The sequence below is a fragment of the Mustela lutreola genome, chromosome 4 (genome assembly GCF_030435805.1).
Source record: "Mustela lutreola isolate mMusLut2 chromosome 4, mMusLut2.pri, whole genome shotgun sequence".
Taxonomy (NCBI): Eukaryota; Metazoa; Chordata; class Mammalia; order Carnivora; family Mustelidae; genus Mustela; species Mustela lutreola.
Genome location: NC_081293.1, coordinates 184,672,796 through 184,691,094, shown reverse-complemented (window position 1 = coordinate 184,691,094; position 18,299 = coordinate 184,672,796). Strand labels below are relative to the sequence as shown.

The 18,299-nt window shown below is 42.1% G+C and overlaps 1 protein-coding gene across 5 annotated transcripts in view; it reads right to left on the bottom strand.

Moving 5' to 3' along the window:
• The window catches only part of CALD1 (caldesmon 1), a 188,603-nt gene that overhangs the window by 28,123 nt on the left and 142,181 nt on the right, over positions 1-18,299 (bottom strand). For 3 of the 5 annotated variants that reach the window (XM_059171911.1, XM_059171913.1, XM_059171912.1), the window contains 4 exons: positions 12,016-12,162; positions 6,864-7,809; positions 5,525-5,599; positions 192-334 (listed from right to left, as the gene is read on the bottom strand). In XM_059171911.1, the coding sequence (XP_059027894.1) occupies positions 192-334; positions 5,525-5,599; positions 6,864-7,809; positions 12,016-12,162 (1,311 nt within the window). The remainder of the gene's footprint in view (positions 1-191; positions 335-5,524; positions 5,600-6,863; positions 7,810-12,015; positions 12,163-18,299) is intronic. The other 2 variants (XM_059171915.1, XM_059171914.1) reach the window with 1 other exon arrangement.

The window sequence follows — 18,299 nt, the reverse complement described above, 5'->3', positions numbered from 1 at the left end:
TGGTCTTCTGTTAGTGATTGATAGCCTGACCTGCTGACTGAGTATCTCTGAGACAATGGTCAATGACTTCACAACAGAAATATGTTGCCCGTTTAGCACGTTTCTGTCTGGAGGCACAGGATAGGGAGGCTGATTATTGTTTTTTCCTCACATGAGAACACAGTCATTGTTAAGGAGCCTCTGTTTCTTACCTGAAACTATTCTCGGTGTGTTTAAGTTTGTGCGTCATGAATTCTCCATTCTGTGACTTCACTTCTGTAAATCCCTTCTTTCCATCCAAGAAGCTCTTCACTTCTTTGGGCTCTTTGTCCTTCTTAATCTTCTCATCTTTGATCTAACCAACAGTACACATCAGGAAGAAACATAATGATAAAAGTCTCATTAGGTTTTGGTTGGTATCACCAAATAAGACCCAGAATTATTAAGAAGCCAGGAAACTCAGACGTAAAACAAACCACTGGAGAATGATGTGGTAGAGCCGGGGTGAGAGGAAATTCTTAGAGCGTGAGCTATGGTCCTCCTGCCTCCGTGATCTAGATCAGAGATCTAGATCAGAGATCTAGATCACAATTTTACGAAACCAAGATCATCCCTGATTTCACTGGGGTTTTGTTTTTGAGAGCAGTGGAGGTGTTACTGTTTGGAAACTATTATTTTCTGGGAATTCCATGTAAGAGTAGATCTTTGTAGTCCTCACTGAAAAGAGTGATCATTAGTGTGCCAATGATGGGAGAATGGCCTGGTTGGTTGGACAGGTTTTTGTTTTCCTGGATGAAGACTCTGTCTTAGAAAAGGACACACATGTGTTGAGGAGGGAAAAAGGAAACCTACCAAGGAAACCTACCAGATCTGCCAAGCCAATTTTGGCCTTTGGCAGAGGTAGCCCACCCTTGTATTTTAATCAAATGAGTAACTAGGGTTCTGAGGACTGAAGATATAATAACCCTACCTTAGGGGAGACGACTCAGACCTGTGGGACCATGTTGGTAGTCATCTAAACCACTACATTTCTAATGCAACAGGAAACCGAAGTGGTTTTGTGATTGTTGAGGAGACAGAGGAAAGTGATATATGGAAAGTGGGTGTTAGCTTTAATTTTTGTGAGTTTTGTCTTACAAGGTCCTTACAGTAAATGAGACACATTATTTCAAAACAAAGTGAATTTACATAGCTTGTTAGGGGGTTGAGATTACCTGTATCAGCTCACCCATTCCTAAACCATGAGTGTGAAAACAGGAGAGGTTCATTATTGCTCTATTCAAGACAACCAGGGACAAGACACTCATGTTCTGGAGCAAGCAACAGAGGAAGTGTAGGCATAAGAACTTGGGCCTTCAGGAGATGCCCAAGATGGTCTCCTCTTATCCGATCTCACCTTTTCCCAGCTATTCCTCTGATACCGTCTGAACACTTACTCCTGAAGTGCGGGTCTTACTAAGCACAGTACTTTTATTTCTCTTCACTGAAGAGCCTTGAATAGTCCTCTGCCTGACGGCCTTCTTTGGATGTTATTTGATTAAATGACCACAGACTGACTATTCACTACCATGTGGCCCTTAGTTAAGACTTCAGTCTTCCTCCAAGGCTATCCCTTGGACATGCTGAAAAAGGGGGCTGTTCTTCTGCCATTCTCTCTGAGAGCTTTGGCTAGAAGTTAGGAAAGCTGAGTTTTTGGTTCAGCGCTGTCAGCAGACTAGCTAAAATGAAATCACCTGGTTTCTCTGGGAGGTTGGCTCTACACATACATTAAGAGAGGTTGGACCAGAGGATTCCTTCCTCATCCTTTATCCTGTCATTTCCCTCTTGGCTCTTGATTTGTTGTGAAAGGCTAGAGAGAAGAGAGGGAAGTTCTGAGCTGTCCTAAAGCTGGACTGCAGCTCCTTGGTGGCGGTTCTTGCCCCATAGAAAATCTGTGTTCTCTGGGCGGGCAGGAGCAGACATTGCCTGTTCTCGTCCTGACCTTCATTGCTGGATATTGTCCCAGATACCAGGGACTGGAGTTTATATCCTGGTTAAGAACTGTCTGGGGATGCAAATTTGGGTCCTGTTTCAGGAATCCACAAAACACATTCTGAGTCAAATCTCATGGTTTTAGGAGCACTATGCAAAGAGAAATTACCTTTAATTCATTTCTCCTATTTTGGGGTCAGAGATATTTCCAATCTCCCAAAATGTATTAACTGACTTATTGACCAAAAATATATATAAAGTAGATTTGTAAAACAATACATGCTAAGAGAAGAAAAACCCCCCTCCCCTCTTTTCCAGCTCTGCCTTTATTGGCAAAGACTATAGGGGATGGATATTCTCTTTGGAAGGCTTTCTCAGAAAAATTCCCAATGATGGGGCGCCTGGGTGGCTCGTGAGTTAAAGCCTCTCTGGCTTGGGCTTAGGTCCTGGTCTCAGGGTCCAAGGATCAAGTCCCACATCAGGCTCTCTGCTCAGCGGGGAGCTTGCTTCTTCCTCTTTCTCTGCCCGCCTCTCTGCCTACTTGTGATCTCTGTCTGTCAAAAGAATTAGAAAAAAAAATCTATTAAAAAAATTCCCAATGAAATGATGATTTGAGTTTGCAAATGGTTTTCTCTTTCTGGGAAATAAATAAATTGAATAAATAATTCATTCATTCATTCATTCATGCCTTTAAATCTTAAGGAGAATAGTGGAATAGATTCGATAGATTCAACCTAAACTCATGAAATTCTGAGGGAATGCCTCAGTGGGTCTGGGGTGGAGTCCGAGCTTACCACTGAGGTCCGTGTTGTTCATGCTAGCAGATCAAATGCTATTTGATCTGCTAGCATGAAGAAAATCTGTGTCGAGGGGTTCATAATTATCCTGAAAAGCTAACGTGCTTCACATTCAGATAATATTAGCATATGAGAGGCTCTGGTCAAATGAGACAGTTGGATAAAACTCTGGATATTTGGGATATCCAATGGGCTAACAACACATGGGTGTATGGGAATTCAAGTGACATGTCATGGTGCCAGAGAGACCCTCAAAAGGTCAAGTGCGCAAGTCAAAAAGACTGAGCTGTCCGTCTCTGCAGAATGATGTTTTGCATTATTTGGTTTCAGGAGAGTGACAAGAACCGATGCAAGTTACATTTCACATTAGGTCTGACACATTTCTGTTAGATTCAGAAGCCTCAGTTCTTTTCTGGGTCCGATGTCTGCCACATGGATGTCTTTGCTACTGCAAGTTTGGTCTGTGAACAACACGGACCTCAGTGGTAAGCTCGGACTCCACCCCAGACCCACTGAGGCAGATTTTGCATTTTGTAAGATTCCAGGTAATTTATAAGCATGCCCATGTTTGGGAAACTTTGGTACATGATATGAATATCAGTTTCAGTATTACATGAACAACTCTGCTGGACACAAGTTTTCTGTTAGAGGCCAGGAAGAAAAAACCAACCAAACAAAAAAACAATTAGGGGGTGAAGAATGAAAAAGAGGCATTATTTAACTGGGGAGGAGAAAAAGAAAGCTAAGTTTCAAGGTTGGTGAAGTTCTGTGTTCCATCGCCACGAACAGTTAAAACTGCAGGACTGCAGGGGGAGAAAGACAGTTTTTTCCGAGGTATTAGAGTGACTTCTGGAAATGTTTTCTCTAAGAAGTCTCATGTGATGTTTGTGTTTACTTGCAGTTGACTGATCCTGCTCAGTTCCTTGAAAGGAAATATTTTTTTGGTTGTTTTTTAACAAAAAAGGAGGTAAAAAAAGGAGGAAGGTGTTGAAATGTAAAATATGATTCAAAGCTGTTTACATAAAGTAACCACACAATTAGCTGGAGGGGGGGAATCTAGTCATCCAACTAGTAATTGACATATGCAATGTTAAAGCAGAGATGCCAGATTTTTTTCCTTCCTTCCTTCCTTTAGTTTTTTTGAGCCTCGACTTAGTGGCTAATCTGGCCTTGTGTAAAAAAGGGGCCAAAAGTTTTGGGATTCTAGAATGGGGTGTAGAGCAAACTGGGAAAGGGGCAGGTCTGAGATGGTTATACCACTAACACTGTTGGGACTGGGGCTCTCTCTGAAAAGAGGCAGAAGGATGAGCGCCCTTTCTTGCTCAGGGGCACAATACATAGACATAGAATGTTTGTGTCATTAAAAACAAGTCACATCTTAGGGAAGTCAATTACATTTTAAATATGGAATCCAAACAGTGCTCTTGCAGCTTCCCCTCCCCCACTGAGTTAGGACCTCATGCCCTCTTCCTTCTGTAAAGCTGTCCACCATGAAACACCAGCTTTATCCAAGAGCCTAAGTGGGACATTTTTGGTTGAGTTTAGCTCCCAGTAACTTTCATTTTTTTTGCAGATGAATCTGTAGGTGTTTTTCCGCTATGAAATGAGAACAGTGCTTCCCAACAATATTCAACCATTTCCTTAGCCGCCTCGTTTGAACCAAATCCAGCTTTCTAGTTCTCAGCCTTTACGCTTCCACCTTCCTTTAAATGGGTGGTGTCTGCATTCAGTACCGACTCCCAAACCCCCTCGAGTTCCATTAGAAACAGGAAGGTACGTACATCTTAACCAAAACAAACAGAACATGATCTAGAGGTTCTTAACTTTTTTTTCTGTGAATCTTATGAAAAAGCATTTAAGAAAATAACCATCCCCCTGCTGAATCTGGTTTACCTAATTTTCTAACTACGGATTTTTCTGTTTCTTAATATATGCCACAATGGGCAGACAAGTGCAGCAGAAGTCGATCTGAGCTAATAATTCAACAGCTCTGATTCAGTCCCATGTGCAAAGTAACCCAAATCTCCCTACCTTCGATAATTTAGTTTTACCACATTTAAGCACTTTGAACTTATGAGATATTGTTACAGATTTTAGGATTACTTGGGACTGACACGAGGCCAGGCTTTCTGATGTGGCATTTTGATCACGTGGGGCGTGATGACATTCTCTAGATAGCGGCCCTGCCCCCACTGACTCGCTCACTTACCTACAAACACCCTGGCACCAGCTCCTGTGTGTGCCTCAGAAATGCAATGCAGTACATTCTGCCAAACTTTTCTTTTGAAAATCAAATACCATCTTCAGTTCATCGAATTTTCTACTGAGATGGGGGCGGGTAGTGTTTTTCCTTTGGAAAGTTGTTATCATTAATCAAAGCCAGTTGAAAATACCCCACAAGGGAAATTCAAGTAGGATGGTTCAAGGAGAAAAAAAGAGCACTTAGAAGGCAGAAAGCGGGAAAAATGGATCCGATCAGTGTTTTTCAAGATTTCTGTGACCCACAGCCAGAAGGACAATTTCTGTCATGATGTAGTACTGCTTACAATATCTGGTATCTTCTATTTTTTGGTTTCGTGTCTTAAAATGCCATTGACATATTTAACTACTTTTGAGATGCTTTAAGTTGATTTCACCATTCAGTGAATCATGAAGGTCAAGTCATGGCTTGAAAAACACTGGATTAGAGGTTACAATTTTGAGATCAGCAGATCTGAAAAGTCATGGAATACTCTCTCTGTTGCTTTATGTTTAGGTTACTTCTCAGTAATATTTACCTCTTTTTTGAAGGTAGGCTTGTCTTCTTGGGATTTTTCTCTTTTAACTTGTGCTTTGGCCCCCTTTTCTTCTTCCTTTTTATTTTCAAGAGTGGCAAGGTCACTTGTTTAAAAGAAGCCCTTTCTAGCTTACAAGAGTGAGGGGGTGCTCAGGTCACTCTGCACGTGGCTCAGGACTTTGCTGACTCAGTGCTCACATAGGCCTGGGTGCCAGTGATTTTGAACAGCAACGTGGGATCGTTTCTTTCCACCAAAACTGTTTCTCACGTGCCTGCCATTGTGCTCCCTGAAACCTGGCGTGACGTGGTGGTCCTTTGTGCATGTTTGCAAACCATGTGTGTGGTTTGGTGCATTTTGTTTCTGATGGTCCCAAATGTAGCTGTGCTCATGAGCCCCATGTAACAAGCAAGAGTGAAAGACAACCTCAGCACAATGCAGACTCAGTGATAAGGGTTCTCTCTGCAAATGAGAATATGCAAGCATCTTTCTTTCTCTCCTTTTATGGGAGTAGGGATACAGGCCGTGGTTAGCTAGAATGCTTTCAATGCAGGCTTGCAGACAGAAAAAAAGGTCTTTCACAGCTTGCAAACACCTCCTCCCTCCATTTCCACCCTTCTCAGGCTACATGAATTTATTTATGTCATCCCAACGATAAAAGCAGCAAAATGCATGCTCTTAATTACCAGTCAGTTATAAACTGATGCCACCCCAGATGAATGGCTTTCTGCAAGTCTGCATTAAGCTCAGGTCTACATGATGGCAAATTGTGGTTTTGACATACTTAATGAAAGGTCCAAATTGGCTTTTTTCCCTCCTTCATTACCAGGTGATTTCAAGGGGGTTATTTTTGCCTTCTTAAGATGCAATTTCTGACCATGATTCTTTATGTCATTTTCCCACCCCACCTTTTATAATTTTTAATGAAATGCCAAACATATGGATAAGGGGAGGAGTTACGATCCTCTTGCCTCATGTAGACCTATGGCTAGAGATAAATTGTTAAAAGGAAAGAATTGAGATTCAGGTGCAGAATTGTAAGTCAACACAGCACTGCCACACTTATCATCTCTGGGTTAATTCATTTTTCTGGTATTCATAACAAGCAAGCAAGAGCAATTAATCTCTCTCTGGCTGTCCTAGTAAATTGGGTTGATTGACTCTTTAGCCATCGACTGACTGCTTCATGCTTGCATATTGCTATGGCCGGAAAAAATGAACAGCTTGCCGACTGAGCAAGCACGTGGGGTTGCAGGAACGTGCCTCGGCCCCAAGTCCGATGTGCATTACATTTCTCCCAAGTCACAGGCATCACACATTTGGTGCAAAATGCTTACTGTACCTGTTTCTTTTGCACAGCTGTCTGAAGTTTATCTTCTTGCGCTTTCTTTTCATTTACCCATTTCCCTTCCATTTTCTCCTCTACCTTTTCCCCTGTGTGCTTTTTCTCTTGCATTTTGCTTTTGTTCTCTTCTAGCTGCCGGAGCTTCTGCTCTTCTATCTTAGCTTTCTGCTCTTCCTCTGCCTTTGCCCGCTGCCTCTCCTCCGCTGCTCTTCTCTCCCGCTCAGCCCTCTCCCTCTCGGCCGCCTCCCTCCTTTCTCTCTCCTGCGCAGCTGCTCTCTCTTCTGCTTCCAGTCTGGCTTGCTCCTCTGCGACCCTCTGCTCTTGCTCAGCTTTAATTCTGTCTCTTTCTTCCGCTTCCATCCTGGCCCTGTCTGCCTCAGCTTGCTCCCTCCCTTCTGTCTCCAGGCTGCCATTGTGGGCGACCTCATCTGCACCCTGTTCCTGCTCCTCCTCTGTTCTAGGCTCTTCTGCACTGAGCTGCCCCGTTTCCAACGGCGGGACCGCTGTTTCTGTTGTTCCGCCTTGCACGGTCACCTCTACCTGATTTTCTTCCCGGCTCCCTTGCTTTGGCTTCTCTTCCTCCTCTTCCTCCTTTTCTTTTTCTTCCTGCTTTTTCTCCTCAGCGTCCCTCCAGTCGTTCTTCTGATAGGACTTGGTGACGATTTCCGTCTCCTCCATCTCGTATCTTTCCTGGCGACGCTCACTCTTTGCTTCCTTCTCGGCGGCCTCGCTGTCAGCCGCGTTGTTCTGCATCCTCCTGCTGGACAGCGACAGGCCCGCGTCCGTGACCGTGGGGTCGAACTCCTTCTGCCGCTCCAGGGCTTCCTGCAAGCGTTTCTGGCGTCTTTCCTCCCGCCGAGCCAGACGCTCCAGGAGCGCAGCCTCGTCGTCGCCCTCCAGCTGCGTGTGTGCGGTGCTTGTCTTGACCTCCTCGTCGGCCACACTGGACAACAGAAACGACACCAAAGACAGCTGCTGATGAATGGGTCAGCGGGATCCGTGCGGTCTGATGGGTGCCGGGGCGAGTCTCACGGTCCCATGTGTACCTAGGGGACGCCCCCACCCTCGGTACCCATTTTTCTGGTGACGCTGGCCTGCCTAGTGGTCAGTAGACCGTGCATGCAGGCCTCTGCCCTGGGTCTTTCTTTCTCCCGCCACGGGCATCTACTCTATCTGCCGGAAGTGCTTTCGGAATCGGGGCACTGGAGAAGGCTCAGTGTATCAATACCTCCGCTCCCCTCACCTTTTGCGGTAGATAACTGGGGTGCCTGCCCCGCCCTGGATCTCAGAGTCTCCCGGTGGAGGTAAGCTCTGGATCCCATAAAACCTTTATTTGGTCGCTCTCCCTTCCTTGGTTCACTGTCCCATACTGCGACTGGTGTCTCGGGATCGGTTCCCAAATGAATGACTTGGGCTTAAATCTTTTTTGTTCCAGAATCTGCTTCTTGGGCAACTCAAACTAAGACAAGGACGAAACTGAGAAATGAGCTCCTCTAGTATCATACAGTATTTTCACCTGTCACCAAGTCACCTAGAAATCCTGAGCTGAATCTGTGGGGTATAAGGCACTTGGAAAGGAAGCAAGTGTACATCACAGAGTGGTGATGCCGTATTTATGCCAGTGACCCCCATGGTACAGGCATCTAACCATCCGTCACAAGTCATGCTCCCCCTTCCGCAGTCCTAGGGAAGTCACAGCCAGTCAAGGAGTCTATTTCTGACCCTCCCCTCTTTCTTGCATCTAGGTGGAGCCCTGTGTCCAGTAATTCCCAGTCTAGTGTCAGCAGAAGTGATGTGTCTAGACCAAGACAACTCCGAGGCAGAAGTGCATTCTTCACCATCTCTATCTCTATTAAGTAGATCAGAAAACTTTAAAGCCCAGGAGTTGACAGAGTCATAAGAGGAAGGAAAGGAGGTGACCAGTTCTGTTTACTACTCAAAAATACCACATTAGACTCATTGGTGTTACTGTACCAAAATTATTAAAATTTGGGGCTCGTTGTTACACCAGCTGACGTTACCCTAATGCACACACTGTCTTCACTCTTTGTCAAGATTTCCATGAATAGAGGGTCTTTTGCCCTTCTCTGTGGTAGACAAAGAATAGTTAAATTTGATGTTTATTCAAACAGAAAAGCAAAATATCTAAAAACCAAACTGTACCAAACCTATCACCTTACTCACTATTATAGCTCAAAGCCAGAGTACTTGGTCTCCACTGGCATGAAACAACCAGTCCATGTGATACCAGAAACTGTGACCAGAGTTGGAAAAATAGATCTTTTTTTTTTTTTTTTTTTTTTAGATTTTATTTATTTATTTGACAGAGAGAGATCACAAGTAGACAGAGAGGCAGGCAGAGAGAGAGAGAGAGGGAAGCAGGCTCCCTGCTGAGCAGAGAGCCCGATGCGGGACTCGATCCCAGGACCCTGAGATCATGACCTGAGCTGAAGGCAGCGGCTTAACCCACTGAGCCACCCAGGCGCCCCAGGAAAAATAGATCTTATAAAGTTTAGAAACTCCATCAAATTTCATAGTTCATATTGAACTGGGCCCTTTTGAAGTTCAAGTTCACTTAATTTTGGAAAAACACATCTCACATTTAACAAGAAGAAATGGCAGAGTAAAGGCTAGATATTAAGCTTCCTTGGCTTTAACTCTTGCTGTAGGACACTGTCTCCCTGAATTAGACAAAAGTATTAAATTTCCCTAAAAATACAAATAGTTTAGAATTTAAGGGGAAACGTCTACACATAAGGAATCTGGATCAACTGAATACAAATAATTTTTAGAAGGTACCAAAAATTCCAAAGCATTAGCCAGATGAAAGTACTCTTGAGTAAAGAAACCAACAGATAGGGTCATCTTGGTGGCTCAGTCGGTTTAGTGTCCGACTCTTGATTTTGCCCCAGGTCATGATCTCAGGGTTGTAACAAAGAGCCCTACTTTGGGTTCCATGCTGAATGCGGAGCCTGCTTCTGCTTCTCCCTCTGCAACCTTCTCCCACCACTGTTCACATGTGCACGTCCTCTCTTTCTCTCAAAGCAATAAAAACCAGATTCTACTGGATCTTTCTTTGCCTATTTATAATCACAATAATTATCAGTAGAGTTGAGTACCGTTTAGGGTCGTTCAGCCCCATGAAGGACACTTCTTGTGGATAATTAATATGTCAGAGATAAATTATATGTTCTCAGATCTGAATATGCTTTATTGAAGGAACACCTGGGGCTCAGTTGGTTAAATATCTGCCTTCCTCTCAGTCATGATCCCAGGGTCCTAGGATCGAGTCCTGAGTCAGATTCCATGCTCAGCGGGGAATCTGCTTCTCTCTCTCCCTCTGCCCCCCTTGACCTCATGAACTCTTTCACTCTCAAACAAATAAAGCCTTTAAGAAAAAAGAATATGCTTTACTGAAAAAGAATGTGTGAACCAATCAACAGCATGAAATAATTACTATTAATAAATGTGAAAAAAGAAGAGAAAACACATAGAAGCAAGATTTTAAATACTACTAGTAACTTTTAAGCCACTGTTAATAACCAGATTCAGGAAAGGCCTCAGAATGCCATTTCAAAACTTTCTTTCCCTTCCTGTTCAACTCTAGAATAATAAAGATAGTGAATGACTATGTAGACCTCTTCTGTAAGGCTCTGATAACATTTTCCCAGTAATAGTTAAAATTAGGTGCTTATTATGTGCAAGGCATCATGGGTTTCATATGTAGTATCATCTCATTTAAATTAACAACATTCCTAAGAGAGAGGTACAATTTTCATTTCCATTTAACTGAAGAAACACAGTTAGGGAAAGGCCAAATTCGAATTCAGAGACAGTAGTGAACCCTAGAGAACATACCCACAACCTCTTTGCCATACTTCCTCTTTAATTAGGAGCTACCTACCAAAAACAAGGTTTCTATGTCTCCACCTAACCAATAGGTTTCTTTATTGAATTCATCAGGTCTGACAGAATCTTCAAGACTTTTAGACACCTATGTACCCACTCATACTTAGGTTAAAGAGGCCAGAACTGTTTTCCTTCGATTTTTTCTTGTTGGATTGACTTAAAGGAACTATCAACAATGCCCTCCCAACACACACAAAATAAATAGGCTAAAACCAAAACCATACACAGAAGCTTCTGTCGTAGCTTCACATTTATTTAGCCCATAAATACAAACAAAAATTATTTTTTTCTCCAACCCCACCCCCAAATATTCTCATCTTTTTTATACCTTGGGGCATAAGGTGACATATGTGTGAGCTTAGAAAAGCCCATTTTGAAGAAGTTGAACCGATCAGGAGTTTTCAACTGTCCTGATCGCTACCAAAGCCTGTATAGGGAAAAAATGTGCTAGTAAACTCATAAGCTTGCTTGAATAATTAAGCAGGATTCTGCACCTTGATGAATATTGTAGTGATCAGAGAATACTGACTGAGACTGTAGATCAGGAAAAATAAGACATCTGCCATTTACATCTACTTTAAAAATTCAAATATTATTTGCTACTGGGAGGCATAATTAAGCTAATAAATTAAAGCTAATAAATTAAGCTAATAAATCTTCAGTTTAAAACAGACGACAACACCCTGAAGAATGAATGTCAATAGTTTTCCTTACTTAAAGATGTAACCCATCATAGTTAGTAAATAAAAAGATTACTAGAGGGCGCCTGGGTGGCTCAGTAGGTTAAACCTCTGCCTTCGGCTCAGGTCATGATCTCAGGGTCCTGGGATCGAGTCCCACATCGGGCTTTCTGCTCAGCAGGGAGCCTGCTTCCCTTCCTCTCTCTCTCTCTGCCTGCCTCTCTGCCTACTTGTGATCTCTCTCTGTCAAATAAATAAATAAATAAATCTCAAAAAAACAAAAGATTATTAGACTGTAAAATAAAATAAAATAAAGCACTTCAAGTGGGGTGTGTGCAGGGGATGGTAGAGGAGAAGAAAGTGGTGGTGTCTGAATTTCTAAATCAGTTTGACTATCTTATCTGATTAGGGGCCTACAATGACCACAAAAATGATGGAATAAGTTAGACTGAAAAAGAGTTGAGCCGGGCTGAGAAGGGAATGCTTTTGCCCAGCACATTCCATTCATCAGACAGGCTAAGAAGTAACTTAGAAGTTCTCCATTCCGGGAAGGACAGTACCTGTTCTGGGCATTCACCTCCACCTGGTCAGTCACCTGCCCCAAGGATTCTTCCTCCTGTTTCTGCCGCAGCCTCTCCTGCCGGGCGCGGCGGCGCCGTTCACGGGCGGCCTCTTCCTCGTCGTCATCGTTCCTCTGGTAGGCGATCCTGTAACGTCACAAAGACAACCTCTTGAGCATGCCAGCCGCCAACCATCTTCACCAGGATCTCTGCCAGATCAGCTCTGAGTCCTTTCCTGACCTCAACCATTGACTGAACCAGAGAGTTCTAAATGGATCGTTCCATTCCACAGAGACATGATTTGCATAGTTTGCAAACTTCCGAGTATCTGAAAAGCAAGAGTCTAATAGCTACACAGGACAATTTTCAGTGATCAAATAATAGCTTAACCTAAAAAAAAAAATACACAAAAGCAGGCTGTGCAGAGACTGTGGGTAAGCAAATTTATATATCTTTACTAAACTACTTATTCTCATGTTAGGATTTCGAGGCAAAAATCTGAAACACTGAATCAAAAAATAATGAAAACACTCGCTTAAAAGATTCAGCATGTTGTATAGAAAAGAATCAAGTTACCAAGCCAGGATTTTGGCATTAGTAAACCCAAATTGCTAATTAAAATGGAGAGTAGGATCCCCTCTTTGCTTGGATTTTATTTTTTCCTTTCAGTTCCTGATCACTGGAGAGGGAAGCTGTTACTGACAACCGATAGGAGGGTTTCCAAGTCAGTGCGGCTCCCTGTAAGGCCCCCTTTTTTGCTCTAAAACCCATGCGTTAGGATTCTACCCGCACAGGTTGGGCCCATCGTGGTAGCCCCCAGGAGTATGTGTAGATAGAAACCCAAGAGCTGAGGCAGGTAGGGGAAGCACAGAGGGCTCTCTCTGTACACATAGATGGTATCAGGCTTTTGTTGTTTGCCTGAAGCAAATACCTATTTAGGAAAATTATACAATCACCATCACTGCATTACGTACATTTCCATTAATATTATTCCCAAATCAAGAATTGGAATTGGGGAACTACAGATGTCCAAACTCAAGAGAAAGCGATCTGCATGGTTACCCTGGCTACTTGTGAAGGAGGAGCACATCTGAGATACAGAGTCCCAAGGAAGCAGGGCTAGGCTGGCTGGCCCAGGGCCAAGCTGGCCCGAAGGGGCCATGGGTTGAGATGGAGCCGCAATGCACAGTGGGCCGCTTTTTACATTGGGGAGTTAAAGCCCTTGTCTTATGATATTACTTACACATCTACAAATAGATATCCAGATATATAAACATTTCATGCTTAGAATTCTTACATAATGACAAACCTAAAATAATTTCCAAATGAAAGAAAATAAAATAGCAGAACCATGTAATTTGTCCCAACAATAGGAACCTACTATAACTGATGATGGTTTGCTTATGTTAGATTACAGATGAGACATCTTTAGGCTTAGAGCCGACACTTTATTTCATCTGGGTCTATCTTTTGACTTCAAGAATACGAACACTATGCATATTTTTTACCTATAAAAAACAAGACTAACCGTTCCACAGTTTGGTTGGTTTGTTCTTTGTTGCTTCAGAAAATCTGACTTCATACTTATTAAAATATGCTAGTGTGCACTACTCAAGTGTCAATGTAAGTAACTAAAATGTCACAGCAATTCTGTGAAGCTGACTGGTTTATTTCTACAGATCTGGAGAGAAGGGCGGTGTGATCTCGTTGAAGGAGGATTAGGTTAGGACTCAGTAAACCTCGTCTCTAGAACTGCTCTCTTACTAGCTGGCAGCCCAGCCCTTTAACCTGAGTTAAAGTCCCTTGCCTGTAACTGTGTGACAGTCAAATGAAATCCTGGATATGTTATGGTATGGCATTTCACAGTGCAATATTCTGTTGTTATTAGCAAAGTTCACTTGAAAAGCTGCTTTGTGAGGAAAGATGAGTTCAATTTTAGACGTGTTGAATTTGAGGTGACAGCATGACATGAATCGAATGTTCCTTTCTAATTCAATCACACTGTAGTTTGCAATCAAAAGCCCTTCCCAGTGGTTTGGCTTTACTCTTCAGATTCTTGGCCTAATGTTCCTTTGGGTTATTTCTCAGTAGACAGCTTTAACCACAGCAGGGAGAAGGAGCCCTTCATGACTGCTTCCCAAGCTAATCAAGCAGAAAGGCTTAATTCATTCTTCTACATCTCTGGATCAGCCGTGAGGTCTTGGCTACTACTTGGGGGCCTTTCTTTTCCAAAACAAGCAAGAGACCTAAAAGCTCCATCTGGGATATCCTATGCTAAAAACAACTCCCCCTGCCTTCCCCTAAATGGAATCTCACATGAAACCCTCAACTTCCCGCTATACTTCAAAGATCTGAGATATTAATTGCCCTCCACATCCCACCTACCCAACTAGATCTGCCATCTCTCTAGGCCAGGTCATACTCAACCCTTCTTCATCTTGGATTTCTCCTCGGAGGGGGGGGGGGGCTGACAACCAGACCACTCACTCTTCTGTCTCTCCTAATTCTTCTTGTTTGGTATTCTCCATTGGTGGCTCCTTGCCTAGGCTACGCAGTTATCAGAGCTAGATTTTTAAGGATCTTTTATTGCTACCAATAAAGAAACATATTAAAGTTGTTTTCAAAGTTCAAAACAAACAAGGAGCCAAAATACTTTCATGGTATTTTGAATCACAACATGCCCAGTTGCTGGCTCAGTCACATACCACTTGACTTTATAAGTGAAATTCCGTCCCTGCCAAATGACTTGATACGTGTGGAAATTCTTCGACTCTGAGACTTCCTCCATGAGCCTCAGCGGCTGCTTGGCTTTTAGGCCTCACCCGCAGCAGCTCACCCTTCATGCTACTCCCACAGGTTTATTACTTTTCGTTCAAAATGGACAGCAACTCAACTGTTTAATTTTTTCTGATTCTAAAAGTAACATACATTTCTTATTTGCTTAAACCAGACACTACCAGATGTGTAAAAGAGAAAGTGAGAATCAACTCCCTAATCATACCACTCAGATATGGACACAACTAACATCTGATGTATTTTACCACACATTTGTTTTGCATGCATGGATACTTCTGTTTTTAACAAACTGGGACCGTGTTATACATATCATTTCATAAACAGTTTCTTTATTTATGACTGTTTTTAACACATTTGTAAAATCTAATTTTCCACAGCAACACAGTATTCTGTGTATAGAACCACATAGCAATTATATGGATGTACTAGTCTGTAACCTATTTTCTGTAGATGGACAGTTAGGATTTTTCCAACTTTATGTTCTTATAAATGAGGCTGCAAAGGACATCATTATAGATATGCTTTTATGTTCAGCTATTTATCTAGGAAAAATTCTCAGAAGTTAGCGTTTAAGAATATCTTCATCTAAAAGGCTTCTTTCTTTTTTAAAAAGATTTTATTTATTTATTTGACAGAGACACAGTGAGAGAGGGAACACAAGCAGGCGAAGTGGAAGAGGGAGAAGCAGGCTTCCCGCCGAGCAGGGAGCCCGATGTGGGGCTCGATCCCAGGACCCTGGGACCATGACCTGAGCCAAAGGCAGATGCTTAACAACTGAGCCACCCAGGCGGCCCTAAAAGGCTTCTGATACATGTTGGCAAATTGCCCTTAACAGAAAGGTATATAACACCAGCAAAATAAGTGAGTGCTAATTTCACTCCAAGCAGAATTTGTCCAAAGGACAGTCAAGTACTCAGCATTCTTAATATATCAAATGTTAGCACAACCTCTACTTGGAACTCAGTTAAAAACAAAATGTTAACGTTTCTAATCTTCTGCACACTGGACTTAAACATATTTGAAATGCTGCTGACCAGTAAAAATCATACCTAACGCCCACTGGCTTGTATAAAAGTATTCCAATCCCTTTGTTCCTTCTGTGAACCTTCAGCAGATGCCAGCTGAAAGCAGCCCAGTGGTATTCTGCTACTGGTCCCAGATGACTTGGGGCAGTGTGGGACCCAAAGTTCCTCGGAACCATCTGAGAATGGTTACACTATGTTTATTAGACATTTAACCATTTTACTACAATCTGTTCTTCTAAGAAGCTGGTAACTCACTAATGATAGGTAAGGCACTTGTATTAAATATCAGTTTTGATTGGCCAGAATCCATGGTTTTCTCAACCCTGCTGGGTGTAAGCAGGTTTATTATGGAGTATTATGCTTCGTTTCTGCTAACCACCTTCACTCGTCTCTTAGAGAACACCTGGTGAAAGATATGATTGATCTCACTGCAGGAAGGCCAGTGCTGCTGGTAGCATCAAACATTCGGAAGGAAGAGCACGTGTGTGTGTGTGTGTGTGTGTGTGAGAGAGAGAGAGAGAGAGAGAGAGAGAATAAGTGTTAAAAAGTCTCAAAAGTCCATAAAAATTCCATGATGTTATTTGATTGTGTCAGTGGTATGAAAAAAGGAGAGAGGACTGGCTTGTCTTTCACTCCCAGAACCAGCAGCTTAAAGGTTCTGGTGTTATAAGAAAAAACAGAAGTATGCAATGGGAAAATTTTCTTGGAATGCTGTGGCTTTCACACCAAAGACGTTTTAAGTTTTTACCATCAGAGCCCCATAGCCTCAGTATATTCAAGTAACAAGATAATCATGTTACATGCTGTGCCGTTTAGACAGGAAGTTCAAATAAATAAAAGTACTGCAGACATGGCAAATAAGAAAGTCACTGAGGAATCAGTGTCTACATTTGGACGGGCTGGGGTCTGCTAGAAGGGAGAAAGGCGAAGTGGCGAGGCTTCTGTAGTAAGACATTGGAGCAAGGCGCTAGTCATCTTGCCTCAGTATTTCCCTCACCCCATCTTCCCCAACAAATATTTCTCAAGACTTGCACAACACTGGCAAAATTCTTCTAATTTCACCTAGAGTATAGGCTGTTTCATTTTGTTTGTACCCTGTGTTCCCCACAGTCTAAAGAGTATTGTCCTACTGCCTTTCATTTTGTCTTTTTTTTTTCTTTCCATTTTGCAGCTTTCTGATTTGAGACTACAGTAGATCCTTAAAATTTTCAAGCAAAAATGCTGGCAATTTATTTAATTAACCAAACAAGATCTCTTATCGGGAAGTTGGGTTTAAAAATAGGATGAAGAAAAACAAGAACCGTTTTTATGGAGGGGGAGGAAGTTGATGTTACTGCGTGTTTAGGAGCACTGAAGACCTACAGAGAATGAAAAGGAAGTGTGGTTGAGTCTATAATGAGTTTAAATTTACTTACTTTACGTTGATAATCACAGTACTACTCTGAGAAATTAACTGGACAGCCAAATAATCAAGTTTGGATTTGTAATCTTGCTATTGTTTTTTTTCTTTTACATACATGGTATACATGATACAATATTTTGCAACTTAAAACAATTTAATAATATATTTGATGATTTTCTAAATCAGTTCATCAAGACATAATTTATTCTTATCATCTACTGCACAGAAGCCCTCAGTTTATTTAACCATTTTCCTTTCGACAGACATTTGGGTTTCTCCTAGTTTTTCTCTGTTGCAAATAGTGCTACAACTCTGTTGCATACAGTTCCTTCTTGTGCACGCCTTTTATAGGGTAGATAACTGGGAAGTGGCATAGTGTATGTTCATTTAAAGATTCTGTCCCATCACCCTTCATAGTAGTCACTCTAGATGTTTTGAAGTGAGAATTCCCCATGCTCTGTCACTTCAAATAACCAAGTCACATTAGCATACATTAAGACAGCCCCCTGCTAACTGACAGGACCAGAGAAAATATTTAATTTTCTATATCTTGTATAGCAGTGGTTTCTACTATTTTAAGAAGGTGGATCCTTTTAAAATATTAAGAAGGGGGCCTGGGTGGCACAGTCAGTTAAGAATCCGACTCTTGGTTTCGCCCCAGGTCATGATTGCAGGGTCATGAGGTCGAGCCTCACATCAGGCTCTTTGCTCAGTGTGAAGCCTGCTTGAGATTCTCTCCCCCTCTCACTCACACTCTCTCTCTTTCTCTCTCTAAAATAAATAGATCTTTAAAAAAGTTAAAAAACCAAAATATCAAGAAACATTAAGGTATCATGATAACTGCTTATATTTTTGTTATTTACTAATAAAATGTTTTATAAAATGTCTATAAATTCAACAATACATAAAAGGGTATCTGTCTTTTAAACCACTGCATTTCTATGTATTTGAAGAACAGTTTCTCTCATGCCTGAAACGGGTACTTATCAGACCACAGAAAGTACGGGCGTGGATATCAATCTGGGAATCTCTTCCAGTACCTTCACCACTAGAGAACCACA